General features: G+C 50.6%; 1 protein-coding gene across 1 annotated transcript; it reads right to left on the minus strand.

The window, feature by feature from the left end:
* Positions 1 to 252: 252 nt before the first annotated feature.
* On the minus strand, positions 253 to 9433 carry TAS1R3 (taste 1 receptor member 3). Its single transcript, XM_036743644.1, has 6 exons — positions 9346 to 9433; positions 7038 to 7338; positions 5693 to 6478; positions 3313 to 3519; positions 2420 to 2540; positions 253 to 1214 (listed from the first exon to the last, which is right to left on the minus strand). The coding sequence occupies exons 2-6, from the start codon at positions 7326 to 7328 to the stop codon at positions 253 to 255; spliced, it is 2367 nt and encodes a 788-aa protein (XP_036599539.1). The 5' UTR covers positions 7329 to 7338; positions 9346 to 9433.
* Positions 9434 to 14744: the final 5311 nt, after the last annotated feature.

Raw genomic sequence — 14744 nt, forward strand, 5'->3', positions numbered from 1 at the left:
GGGCCAGGTTTGAGGTAATGGAGTCACTGAGGTCAGGATTGTGGGACCTTGTGTTACTGGGGTTGGGATCGCAAAGACAGGATCATTATGGGGCCAAGGGGAATCTCAGGTTAGAGTTGGAGTGGAGTTAGAGTCTTGCTGAGGCCACAGTCTTAGGTTCACTGAGAGTGAGTTACTGTAGGGCTGGGATCATGGGGTCTTAGATCAGAATCCTTGTGGAGTTAGGGTCAGCCCAGGCCTAGACCTCAGAAATCACTGGTTCCCTTTCTTTGCAGCCTTCCCTTCCTGGTCTTCTCCTCTATCCCATGGCCCCAGCTCCAGAAAGCTCTGGAAAAACTCTTGAGTGTTGAGGTGTGGCTCCCAGAGCATCAGGTAGCACTTGGGCAGGTAGAAAGTGGCCAGGATCCCAAGGGCACAGAGCAAGATGGCAGCCATCTGCATGGCTGGCTGGTAGAGCTTGTGCACATTGGCAAAGAGTGGGATGAAGGAGATCCAGGTGATGAAGTACACCAGCATGGCGAAGGTGATGCCCCTGGCCAGATTATATCGCCCAGCCTGGCTCTGCACCATGAAGGTACCCAGGAAACAGAGGAAGGCCAGTGCCACATTGACTGTGTGCACCAAGCCAAAGCCAAACCAGGAGCGTACCCGGCAATGCACCAGGGCCTCGCGGGGCAGCGCCTGCCAGTCAGTCACCATGAATTGGGGGAAAGCAAGCAGGTACCAGGTGCAGAGTGCTCCCTCTACGAGCATCAGCAGAGCCACCAGCAGCCAGACCTGGGGCCCGTGTAGCCAGCTGCGAAGCCGCCCTGCCTGGCCTGGGAACTCTGATGCCAGGAAGATCTCGGCCGATTTAAGGAAGAGGGTGCTGAGGCATCCAGTGAGTGGCAGGTGGAAGAGGGGCTGCTGAGCCAGGCAGCTGACCCTGCTGGGCTGGCCTGGGAACTGGAGGACACTGAGGCAGACCAGGGTCAGGCAGCCCAGACCAAAGCAGCTGAGATTGCCTCCCGAGGCCCGCACCACTGGAGAACTCCAGTGGTGGCAAAAGAGCCCCAGAGCTGCCAGACTCAGACTCACCGCCAGCAGCAGCAGCAGAAGTAAAGCAATTACCACCGGCTCTCTCCACGCCAAGAATTTGATGGTCCGGGGAAAACATTGAGTGCTGAGATCAGGAGACCACTGGTGGTGTTCACAGGCAGTACAGGACAAGTTATCTGCAAAACAGCCCAGAGGAGGAAGGGTATGGGGCAGGCAGGCAGACAGATTCCGCTCTCCCCCACTCATTTCCTGGACTCCTGTTCCTTCAGGTCATAGATAACTGAGAGGGGGGTGCAGACAAGGGACCGAGAACCAGGTCCCCAGAATCTCTGTCTCTGAAACCTAGCTGACAGTGACATCCCTCCCAGAATCATCGGATCTTAGTCCTGAAAGAGCTCTCTGCAGACCTCCATGAAATCTCCGTAATATCCCCCAGGGGTCATCTGGTCTCTGTTTGAGACCTGACACCTCTGGTGGCAGCCCTTTGCAAATCTGGACAGCTCTTAACCGTTAGCAGAGTTGTCCTTATGCAGACAGGTCAGTGTGGTAGAGTAACAGAGCCCTGGACTTGGAGTCAGTCATTGGACCTAGATTCAAATGCTGCCTCAACCACAGTCAAAAAATATTTAAGTGCTTACTGTGTGCCAGCACATAGTACATTAAACACTAAGGACACAAAAAGGGGCTCATATTCTAATGGAGGGAGAAAATGTAAAACACAATCATGTACCCAAAAATGGTATATATGGATTAAATTGGAGGCCATTTCTTAGGGAAGGTACCAGCATTAATGGGAGCCAGAAAAGCTTTGGTTTCTTCCTCTGGAAAATGAGGGAGTTGACTTCAATGGGCCCCCAAGGTCCTATGATTATAGAAGTTTGGCTGTCAATGGTGCACAGGGGATAGTTAGACTGCTGAGCTCAGGAAGAGGCGGGCAGTGCAGTAGATTGAACACGGGCCCCAGGATCAGGAGAACCTGAGTTCGAATCCAGCCTCAGACACTCACTAGCTGTGTGACCCCAGGCAAGTCACTTAACCCTGATTGCCTCAAAGAAATAAAATACATGCAATGATTGCTTGCTTCTTCCTGGTTTTTTTTTCCCCTTCCTGTGATCATATGAACTAAAATGTGCTTCCCTTCTTACATTTCCCAGCCCCCCCCACCCCCTTACATTTTATTCCAAGGGCAGCTAACTTGGGGGCAGCTTTCTGAGGCCACCTCTTTGCACCAGTCTTAGAAATGGTACTATCTCTTCTTGGAAGGGGCTGCTATGAGGGCATGAGCCGGTGCTAGAAAGGCAAAAGGGTCTGAGTCACGTTTGGGGGGGAGTTCTTGAGTAGATGCATTCTCAGGCCAAGCTGGGGCTGGGACCGGGCTCACCTCTGTTCTGTCTGTAGGTTCCAGCTTTGCAGTCCAGACAGTCATAGCAGCAAGAGTGGAAACCTTTGACCCTCCTCACCTGGCCCTCCTCACATTCTCGGGAACACCTGGACACAGGTTCCTGGGAAAGGTAGTGGGGGAGAAGGGGAGAAATCATTGGCTAGACACAGCTACACAGCCTAGATCCTGGCTATTCCCAAGGTCCTGGGACCCCTTTCCCATTCCATCGCCATAAAGGAAGCAACTTCTTCACTAATCTGGAAGGGCTTCAGATTCAAGTCATGGCTCAAGCTGCTGACACTGTCTGTTCTTTAATGATCTGGACCTCAGTTTCCCCATCAGAGACATGAAAGAATTACCCTGGTACCTGCTGACAACTTCTGGGCTACATGGGGAAGAGGGAAGAGAGAGGCCCAGGAGGCATCTTTAGTACTGGGATCCCAGGTTCTCCCCTGGCCCCTCCACAGATAGGCTGGTACATAATGGTGAATGCTAGGGGGCACCATAGTGCATAGAGCGTTGGACCTGGAGTCAGGAAGATGCATCTTCCTGAGTTTAAATGTGGCCTTAGACACTTATTAGCTGTGTGACCCTGGGCAAGTCACTTCACCTTGTTTGCCTCAGTTTCCTCCTCTGTAAAATGAGCTGGGGAAGGAAATGGCAAACCACTCCAGGATCTTTGCCAAGAAAACCCCAAATGGGGTCACGAAGAGTCATAAACAATTGAAAAATGACTGAAGAAATCCCTAATACTTGGCATAGTGCCTAGCTCAAAAGAACGTGCCTCCATCTCCATGCGCACATGTTGGGACTGGCCTTGCACATAGGATCTTTTTTCTTTCTTTCTTCTATCCCTCACTCCTTCCCTCCATCTGCCCAGATGCTCCCAGTACCTGATTCCCTTGACTGTGCCAGCGGATCCTGGAGCGATTGAGCTTCAGGCTCCCTCGGAAGGAGCCCACGGTAAGAAACTCTGGCTCCGAGTTATTGTGCCAGACCCACAGCTTCAGGTCATAGGTCATGTCCACGCTCCCACTGTTGTCGAATTGCAGGGTGAGGGAGCGGGCGGGGAAGCGCAGATCATACATCTTGCTCACGAGCTGTGGAGAGGAAAAGGAGCAAGAATACCCAGGCCAGGCTGGGCCAAGGACAAAGAACAGTCGGGGAGGGTGGAGGGAAAGACGGCAATGGGATCCTGGACTGAGGAGGGCTTCAGTCATGCCCCATTGCTGATGAATGAATGAATGAAAAAAAGGTATTAAGCTTTTGCTATGGACCAGTCATTCATTAAATGAGACAGTACACACTAGAAGGAACCACAGCAGCCTTCAGGTCCAACCCCCTCACTCTACAAAGGAGGAAACAGGTCTGAGGAGGTTCGTGGGCTCGTCAATGAGGAAGGGATGCTCAGGAGTCATCTGAGCCAATTCCACTCTACAGAGAAGGAAACAGGCCCAGGGATGTGAAGCCCCAAATCCCTTAGGTAGTCAGGAGGAGAATGTGAATTAGGGGCCAAGAACTCGGATTTTACAGTGAAAAGCTTGGTGGACTTGGAACCAGAGGATGTGGTTTTATATCCAGACTCTGCCACCCAGGAGAATGTGGCCAAGTAGTAGAGCTCTGAGACTTGGTTTCCCCATCTGTAACCTGAGAGGGTAGGACCCTGCCAACTCAAATCTCTGCTCCTATGATACTCCTCTGATGCCTTGTCATACCCTGAATATGACCGTGGGTTTCACAGGCTGTCCCAAAAGAATGCAAACCCTGGCGAGTTTTACCATCCCAACAAAGCTTTGAATGCAATATCCATAAAAGTCTCCATCTGCTTCCTGAGGACTGGCCTAACTGATTGTGGCTGACCACTTGGAGATGGACTCTTTGGCTGTGGAGCCCCATGAAGAGGCACAAAGGGGCTGGAGTCTGCACCCTTGGAGGGAATGCAGACGTCAAGGAGATCCCAAATCCATTGGCATTTTACCACCACCGCCATCATCACCATTTGTCCAATATCTCTTTTCCTTTTCTTAGCCAGACTTCTCAGAAAAAAAAAAAAACCATCTACATCCACTGCCTTCATTTCCTCTCCTTTCACTCACTCCTTAACCTTTTGCAGACTTGTTTCTTTATCCAAATTAAACCACTCTTCCCAAAGTTACCAATGGTCTTAAAGTGCTAGTTCTGATGGTCCTCTCTTTGACCTCTCTGCTGCATCTGACTCCATTCATCATCCTCTCCTCCTGAATATTCCCTCCTCTCTGGGTTTTTTGGCCGCTGCCCTTTCTGGCTTCTCCTCCTGCCTCTCTGACCCCTCCTCAGTCTCCTTTGCTAGTTCATCATCCATATCATGCCCCCAATCATGGCTATTCCCCAGAGTCCTCTTCTCCCACTCTACTCCCATCTCTGTGTAGACGACTGTATATATCCATCCCTCATCTTTCTGCTGACTTCAGCCTCACATCACCAATTGTTTATTGGACATTTTGAAATAAATGTCCCATCTCAAACTCAGCATGTCCAAAGAAGAATTTGTTACCTTTGTACCCCCGTCTGAGACCCTTTTCCTTAATTTCCCTATTTCTATTGAGTCGTCATTGGTTTCTTCCTTTGCCACACTCCTTGGATGCAGGTAGTTGTTAATTCTCGCCATCTCTACATCCAAAGCATCTCTTGCTTCATTCCCTTCCTCCCGGCCCTGATCACCTTTTGCCTGGACCAGGGTGACAGCCTTCTAATCTGGCCTCTCTGCCTTTCCATCCTCTGCTCAGCCAAAGCAATCTTTCTGACATGGAGGTTTAACCGTATCACTTCCTGTCCAATAAATCCAGAGGCTCCTTATCACTGCTAGACTCATATTAAACACCTGTTGGCTACTGTTCATTCACTTGGCCCCCACCTACCTTCATAGCCTTATGACACAGGGCTCCCCTTTACATTCTTGACATTCTAGCCAAACTGGCTGTCTTTGCTGCCTCTTGGACACGACACTCCATCTCTGGCCTCTGGCCCTTTGCAAAGGTTGTTCCCCATGCCTGAAGTGCCTTCCCTCCTCACCTCCACTTCCTAGAATCCTCAGTTCCCTTCAGACTTCTGCAGGAAGACTTGCTGGTCCCCACTAGTTGCTAGGGCCTCCCTCCTCCCAATGACTTTGTGTTTCTTTTTGTATATTCATACTGTCTTCCCCAGTAGAACATAAGCTGCTTAATTTTCATCTCTCCCTATCCCCTAGCAAAGAGCTGGGCACATAGATGGGGGCTCCTCGCCAGCCTTCCTTACCTCCCAGGGCCGAGTGCGGTTCTGGGAGGGGCATCCAGAGGCGTTGCAGCCCAGGGAGAGGTGGAGAGCATGAGCTACGCTGTAGACGGCAGCATAGACAGAGAAAGTCTGGTGATGCTGCAGACCAGCTGAGATGTTCTCGAGGCTGATGTGGTCACACTGGGGACACTGCGGCCCGACCACGTCATCCTCAGTCTGGGGCGGGGCCTCTCCCAGGGTGTCACAGAAGGTCTGGTTGGCGGCCTGGGTCAGGCACTGTTTAACATAGTCACTGAATTCGGGTAACGAAGAGCCCCGCAGGAGGAAACCTAGGATGGTGCCCACCCCTTCAATGCCAGGCAGTTTGAGGACCTGGTCAGACACTAGCCAGGCCTCACTGGCCACCCACACCTTGGGGGTCACCTTGGTGAAGATGCAGTATTGGAAGAGGATGCGGGCAGCCGCCTCAGAGGAGAACAGGACCACCACCTGCACAGCACTCTGGTTAATCTGCCGCAGGAGAGTCTCCACCTTACCCAGATCCTGGGAGTCCTGGACCCTGGGCAGCGGCAGGGCGCCTTCGTGGGCAATACAGATGCTCCGGTTGTTGGCGAGGCTGGAGAAGAGGCTCAGGCCCTGGCGGCCATACTCGTCATCGCTGCCCACAGCTGCCACCCAATTCCAGCTAAACAGGCTTAGCAGCTCCACTATGGCCTGCAGCTGCACCCGGTCACTGGGGATTGTCCGGAAGAATGATGGGAACAGCTCACGGTTGCTCAGCCGGTCGCTGCCAGCCCCATAGCTAACCTATAGGAAGAAAGGCTGGGTCAGGAGGGTGGCTGATGTGCCCTCAGCCAGGGCTAGTTAAGAGAGTAGAGGCCCACTGAGGGGATGAAGCTATCAGGGAGGAGGTGAGGACTTTGGTGAATGGGGATGGGGGCTCAACAAGTGGGGATGGGGGGGGACAATGAGAACATGGAACATTCCTGACTGGGGTTGTGGTTTTGTGAGTGAGGGCAAGGAGGAGAGCTCAATGAAGGGAACAGAGGTCCCTGTTCACTGGATGGAGATGGGTATCTCCACCTAGATAAACCCCAGGCTATTTCCCAGCTATGCCCTCTGCCCCCTTAGTTAGGCCTCATAACATTCAAGTCCCACCAGATCAGGAGGGCAAAACTACTGCCTAATGTCAAGCCAGCGTTTTGTTCCCAAGTCCAAGAGGGCTGTTTCTCATGTCTCCTGCCACGGTGTTCCATTGCAGAGGACAAAGGGGTGACTCCATGCCTAAGAGCCTAAGACTCCATGCAAGGAGCTGGGGAAGGAGCTTCAGTCAGCAGCCCAGCCCTCCCTCCTGGGTTCCTGGTACCTGGGGCATCAGGAAGAAGCCAAAGAGCTTGCCCGTGATGACGGCAAGCTCGGAGGAGTGGGGGCCGATGACTGCCACCACGCGGGGCCAGTACTGGGTGTAGTTGCAGTAGGCGCCGATGTCCCGGCTCCCAATTTGTGACATGAACAGGAGGCTGGGCTTCATGGTCACCATCGGCAGGGTGCAGGTGTCATAGAGGTCATAGCCCAGGTATACGCCTGGCAGTAGTGCTGATGAGTTGTTGATCTCCTCGATGGCCATCTTCATAGCCAGTGCCCACAGCAGTCCCATTGCTGAGAACCTGCATTGCAGGAGGCCTCATCCTGAGCCCCAGGATCTCTCTGCCAGCTTGGGAAATCCCATGGGTCCTCCCACGGCCCTGACTTGGTACATCACCCCCTCCCCTGCTCCTCATTAATGCAGCACAGTCTCCTAAAGCTGCCCTCTTATTTAGTGTACAGATGCCCTAGGGATCTCCGCCCTTACCCAGTACAGAGATGCCCTGGAGCCCCTTCTGCCCCCTCAACCCACCCCCATGTCAAGTTCCTTTAGAGCAGAGAATGTTCCTCAGTTAATAAATAGACTTATTAAGCACCTACTATGTGCCAGGCACTGAGGTAAGCTCTGGAGATACAAAGAAAGGCAAAAAAACAGTTCCTGCCCTCAAGGAGCTCACCATCTAAAGGGGGAGACAGCGTGCAAACGAATGTGTACTAACAAGTTATATACAGAATAAATAGACAATTATTGGCCAAAGGAAGGCACAGAATTATGAGGGATTGATGAGGAAAGGCTTCCTGCAGAAGGTGGGATTTTAGTTGGGACTCGAGAAGGGAAGCCAGGAAGTGGATGTGAGGAGGGGGAGCTTCCAGGCACAGGGGCCAATGTCCAGGGACAATGCCTGGAGGTAGGAGAGGTTTGCAGAATCAGCAGAAGGCCAGCATCACTGGGTGGAAGAGGAGAGTAAGGTGGAAAGAAGACTGGAAAGGGAGGAAGGGCAGGGGATGAAGGGCTTTGAAGGCCAGACAGAGCATTTTGGAGTTTATTGAGGAGGGGCTGACCCATGGTCGGACCTGTGCTTTAGGAAAATCCCTTTGGTGCCTGACTGGAGGATGGATTGGAGTGGGGAGGGATCAAAGCAGGCAGCACCCCACCCTCCCTAGAAGCTACTGCAGTGATCCAGGGCTGAAGTGATGAGGGCCTGCACCAGGGTGGAGGCATTGAAAGAAAAGGAGGTGGACTCCAGATATGCTGCAAAGGCGAAATCACCAGGCATTGGCAACAGCTTGGTTGTGTGTGTGTGTGTGTGTGTGTGTGTGTGTGTGTGTGTGTGTTGGGGGGAGCGTTGGGGGGGAGTGGAGTACAGGATGAACCCTAGGTTGGGAGTCTGGGGGATGGCAGGAGGGCGCTGCCCTCTCCAGTAACAAAGGTTGGGGTGGGGGGAGTGTTCTTGTCTTCCTCTCTCCTGCCTAGCACTTTTTGTGGGGGGAGGGGGCAGATTAGTGACTGCATCAGCTAGATCAGAAGAATCTCTGCAGCTCAATCTTCGAGGAGAGCTCCTTTGGGCATTGAGAGGAGGAGACAGAATTTGCCCAGGGTGATGCAGCCAGCAGTGTCCAAGTTGGGACTCGAGAAACCCCTGGCTCTGAGGACGACTCTCTGTCTGTACCGCTACGGCTACCTCTTCTTGGCACATATCAGGTGCTTCATGAATGATCATTGAATGAATGAACTGGCTGGGATGTTCTAGGGCTGTTATCTGGCACTGAGATCTCTTGCCTTCCTTATCCGGCTCACACTCTCTATGGCTGCCTCATGCCTGGCCTGGTACCTGCTCTCTATCTGCCATTTCATTTACATGACACAAAGAATCCCCGGGGCCCTGCTCTCACCCTGCAAAGAACCTCTGAGTCACCCTTTCCCTGGCACAGCTTTCCTCCATCTTCATCCTTTACCTGCTCCACATTCCCTGGGGCTCTTCCTCTTCTCTGTCTCACAGACCCCCAGTCCTTCCCCACTTAGGGGTTCCCTTCATTTACCTGGCACAAAGACCCTTTGAGATTTCCTTCCTTCTTACCCGGTACTTGGACTTCTCCCTTACCTGCCATGCAGACCCTGGAGATCTCCTCCCTTTACCTGGAACAGATTCTCTGGGGCTCCCCCCTTTTCCTGTTATGGCCTCCCTGGGGCTTTTCCGCTTGTCTGGTCTCCCCACTTCCACTGGTCCCCCTCTTACCTGGCACACCCTCCCCTACCACAGGCATTCTCCCTCCCTCCCACCATCTCAGCCTTCCCTCCCCCTGCATACTTGGTACAGAGCACCCCCTTTGGCTGGGTCCGCTCCAGAACTGCATCTTCTTTGATTCCAAAGGGGAAGAGGCCCCCCAGGATGTAGTCCCCATTCAGCTTAAGCTGCCTAGAGAGGCACAGCTTGGCCTGGGCAGTGGAGCAGGCCAGGCCCAGGCTCAGGCCCAGGCAGTGCAAGGAGCCCCACATTGTAGAGGGAGGGTGTGGGCAGCTTCTTCCACAACAGAAGGGAAGGCAGACCCTAGCTAAATAAATGTGACCTGGAGCTGGGGGGCTGGGGAGCAGAAGGCCTGGATATTTGGTTAGCAAAACCCTCTCCCTCCTTGCTCACTGGCTCAGGACCCACTAAGCAAATTGGCTGGGGGTGGGGGCAGGAGAGCCGGGGAGGATTTTAATAAAGCCGCTTTACATAGCCCCATCAATGGAGGAATTTGCACACACTCCCAGCCCAGGCTGCCCAACTGGCCTTAGCATTAGGACCTGCCTCAGAGGACTCCCCCCATGGCCACAGCTATGGGACCACGAGTCCTAAACAACATAAGCCGGCCAGAGATGATCCTGGACCTGGAGGCAGGAGACTTGTGAATTCCCTACTGACGTGTATATTTTGTTGTTCAGTCATTTCAGTCATCTCTGACTCTTCATGACTACATTTGGGGTTTTCTCAGTAGAGATACTAGAGTGATTTGCCATTTCCTTCTCTGGCTCATTTTACAGATGAGGAAACTGAGGCAAACAGGGTGAAGTGACTTGCTCAGGGTCACACAGCTAGGAAGTGTCTGAGGTCAGATTTGAATTCACTGGGCTTTCTATCCATTATGCCACCTAGCTGCCCACTGACTTGTATATATAGAGTCATCAATTTAGAGCTACAGGAGACCTCAGACCTTCCTACATTTTGCAGGAGAAGAAACTAAGGCCCGGAAAGGCAAGGGCATTTGCCCATGGTCACACTGGTAATCAGTGTCACAGGCAGGATTTGAACTCAGGACCTCTGACTCCAGAGCAGGTTATCTTTCCACTGTGCCAGTCATACGTGAAACTCAGGTGAGGTTCAGTGACTTGCTGAGGTCAGGTGGGCAATAAGTGGTTAATTAAATCTCCCCAGTAGAATGGAAGCCCAAGAAGGTGGAGACTGTTTCACTTCTGTCTTTGGATCCCCAGGACCTGCTGTAGTGCCTGGCACATACCACTGTGCTTCCTAATTATTTGCTGGATTGAAAGGAAGTGGAGTTGAGGATCCCCCAAATGGCAATGAAGAGGGGCATGGGTTGGGGGGAGGGGTGACACAGGAGAAGCTTCATAAAAGAAGTTGCTGGAGGGATACATGCTTGGAAGAAACAGGGGTGGCCCAGATGATCTCTTGGTAGCCACACCCTCGTTGCTGGACATTATGGGAAGGATACTGACAAGCATCACCTGAGATGGGCTAGCGTGTTTGACTTGCCACCTGCCTTGATGGAGGGAGGGGTGGAGGAGATCTCAGATACATTGCACCTTAGAGGCCCTCCAGTAAATCAGGATTTCTTAGCTGTTTTTCTATCCTGGACCCCGCCCCCAACAGGCTAGACCCCTAAGGATCCCTTCTCAGAATTGTGTTTTTAAATGCACAAAATGAAATACATAGGATTACAAAGGAAACCAATTATACTGAAACAGTTATGAAAAAAAATTTTTAAGTTTAAAAAAAGTTGACAGACCCCAGGTTAAGACTCCCAATCTAGACTAACTCCTCTCATTTTATAGCCTCCCTTAAGGGAGGCTCAGAGAAGCCGAGCTGCTCAGAACTCCTCCTTGTGTCGAGGTGGGCCTGGGGCCTCTTCCCCTCACTAGGAGGAATATGGTGTGGCAGGCTGGCACTCCCCCTCCCCCTCCCTACCACGGTGTGGGGGGCAGGCCATGCAAATGGCAGAAGATCAACAGAAGGCAAATTCTGCCCTAATGACAGCACCCTTATACCAACAGCCTGGGGGGAGCTGGGCTGGCTCCAGATGGTGGCCCTTGGAGGAGGGTTGAGGGGGAGCCAGGGCATGAGGCAGAGATGTGGATGATGGCAGGCAAGGGCCAAGGACAGGGGTGCCCAGACATTCATTGTAGATGTGAGTTGCTCTAGCTAAGGAGTGACCTGGGAGGAAGCTGGCTCCCTCTCCTGGGGGTGGGTAAGCAAAGGCTGGATGGACTGAAGGAGAAATGGAATTGGAATTAGAAAGTCTCCATCTTGGTGTTACCACCCTAGGTGACCTTAGCCAAGTCACTCCCCTTGTTCCTTCCCGTCAATGGGAGGGCTGGGTTGCATGACTTTTGAGAGTTCTAACATTTTGGGATTCTGTGAGCAGGTACGTCCGGGTTCTCCATACTTGTTCCTGCTCGAGGGACAGCAGGTGAGGGAGCTATTTCTGCAACCTCTTGGGGCACCTCACCCAGAAACCATCAGGACTGGATTCACCTCTCTAGGCTAGTGAGGACCATGGCTGAGGGGGTCTCTGGTTTTCAGATCATTGGCAGGTGGGCCCTGCTGGCAGTTCATTGGTCATCTTTAGCCCATCCCCCTGAGCTTTTCTGGACAACTCAGGGGTTCAGGTTACCCCAGGGGAGGTTCTTTCATAATCCCACCTTCATGATTCCGCAGAGATTTTAATAAAACAATTTTTACTTTCTCTAAGTGAAATATCTTCTCATTGCAAACTCTCTTTCTACTAGGTCACCATGCAGGGCTGCCCTGATCCATGAAGTCCAGGTTCTTGCCCTGCCCTGACCCTTTACCCTTTATTAGATGCCCAGGGCTCCAGAAAGGTGTTAGGGCTCTGGTGACAATCTTCCCTATCCCAAAGGGATTCATGCCCTCTATGGAGTAAAGAATTTGTTAAAAAAGTATCACAAGTCCCAAACAAACCAGGGAGGCATGGGTGGGGGCAGCAGCTTGGTCGCAATTCTGTTTAGAGTCAGGACTGGGCTGGTTTCATTCCTTGCACTTGTGCTTGGCACAGCAGCTGCTTCATAAACACTTTTTGAGGGGCAGCTAAGTGGTACAGTGGATAGAGCACCAACCTTGGAGTCAGGAGGACCTGAGTTCAAATCCAGCCTCAGATACCAGCTGTGTGACCTTGGAAAAGTCACTTAATCCCATTGCTTCCCCAAAAAACCAAACAAACAAAAAACACAACACCCTACTTGTTGATTGATTGACTCTACTTGGTGGTCCCTTCACTCTTCTGGAATTCTCTCCCCCCAATACCCCCAGTGACTACTTTCAGAACCCCTTTCTACAGGACCTTAGTCAGTGAATTGAGTGCAGGGGAAAGAGCACTCCTCTGGGTTCAAATCCTATCCCTGCCACATACTGCCTATGTGACCTTGGGCAAGTCACTTAGCTTCCATGGGCCTCAGTTTCCTCATTTGTAAAATTAAGAGGCTGGACTGAGGCCTCTTCCAGCTCAGGAACATGATCTGTTAAATTATTCTGCACTGCAGTTTAAGCAAAATATAATTTAAGGTATTTGCTCTGTATATGGAACTCATAAAAGACTGAAAAGTGAGAGAAGTGATCATTTCTCTTATATTAATCAATTATTGAATTAGGACCAAGATTTTCTCGGAAGCCTGTAGGTTGTTCAGTTTCTCAAGGACATTGTTGATGGATTGAGATTGGTCCAATCTCCAGCTTTTGGATCCTGGGTGGGAGATCCCACTCAGCTAGAAAACCTTACAAAGAATTTAATCTAAGGTGAATTCTGGCCCATTGTGTTCCACTCAGCCAGGCTTGGGTGGAGGTAGACCCCTTTTGGTCTAGATTGCCCTACTTGAGGTAGTCTGGATGAGAGATAAGTCTCTTGTCCAAGACTGAATGATCAGTCATGTCTCATAGCCCCTCATTAGAATAAGCCCACCTCTCATTGTAATATCCATTCTTCTCATTAATTGTTAACCAATCTGAGTTGATTGCTGCCCTCAGGAACACCTACTCTTCTGAGGGCATGTAAGCATTGAGTGGGTTCCATGAAGGGTCTTAGGCATTTGAGAGTGTTACTGACCCCTTTTATTAATTATCTTCTAGCATGGTTAATACAATGATTAATTACACAGAAACTATGTCTCTTGAACTTTTTACGCTTCACAAAAACTTGAGAGGGCCCCAGCTAGGGTTCCCAAGAGAAGAATTTCAGACACAAGACAGGGCTTACCTGGTGTCTAGCCTCTGTCTTACTCTGCCTAGCATGAGGCCACAGGCTTATGGCCAATACTCTATTACTGCAGAGCAAAGAGCTACTAACCTAGGGTATGGGACTATTAGGGAAGCTGGTGGCCTAATGGATAGCACACGAGGCCTGGAATTGAGAGGACCCAAGTTTGAGTGTGACCTCAGACACTTACTACCTGTTTCCAAGAGTCCTTGGGAAAGTCACTTCACCCCTGTCTCTTCAATTTCCCCAACTGTGAAATGGAGATAATGATATAGCAACTATCTCTCAGGTTTGTTGGGAGGATCACATGAGATAATATTTATAAAGCTCTTAGCACCATGTCTGGCACACAGTAGGTGCTGTGACAATTCAAAAGGCTCAAGACTTCTGGATAATTAAATCATTTTATCAATAAGGCCAGCACATTATTATTATTTTTTGAAGTGGGGAAGGCAGGGCAATTGGGGTTAAGTGACTTGCCCAAGGTCACACAGCTAGTAAGTGTGTCAAGTGTCTGAGACTGGATTGAACTCAGGTCCTCCTTACTCCAGGGCCTGTGCTCTACTCACTGCACCACCTAGCTGCTCCCAGGCCAGCATTATTATTAATAAATTTATATTATTAATAAAAGGATGATCATTTGCCCAGCTCTCTTAGACGAAAGACAATCATAGTGGAGAGCTCAGGGCATATGTGTTCTTTTGGAAGAGGAGTGGCTATCAACTCTGATTGGCTAACACAATGGGAGGTGGGCTATATTAAAATGAGGGGCTGAGTGACATCACAGTCACCCTTGGACAGAGAGTCTTATCTCTATACCCTAGCACTCCCAGCTTTGGGTAATCTAATAAAAGAATTTATCCCCACCCAACCTTGAGTAGAACACAATGGGCTTCCCCACCTGAGATTAAATTCCTTCCAAGGTTGGGTGGGGTCTGACCAAGACTGAGCAGATTTAATTCAAACTCATTATCAGTAATGTACTTTAAGATACTGAACTTTTTACTTTTTAAAAATCAGGACTTTAGAAGAAGAGGAGAATTTTGGATCTCCTCAAATTATTGGTTATTAATAATCATTTTTATTATTGCTATATAAATGCTTGTTCTTTCACCCATTTAATAAACTATATGTACATACTGGATATGATATATACACACATATATATGCTCTGATTTTGCATGTGAGGAAGCTGAGAAAGATGAGGCTAAGTCATTTG

Source organism: Trichosurus vulpecula, chromosome 2 (genome assembly GCF_011100635.1).
Source record: "Trichosurus vulpecula isolate mTriVul1 chromosome 2, mTriVul1.pri, whole genome shotgun sequence".
NCBI classification, from domain to species: Eukaryota; Metazoa; Chordata; class Mammalia; order Diprotodontia; family Phalangeridae; genus Trichosurus; species Trichosurus vulpecula.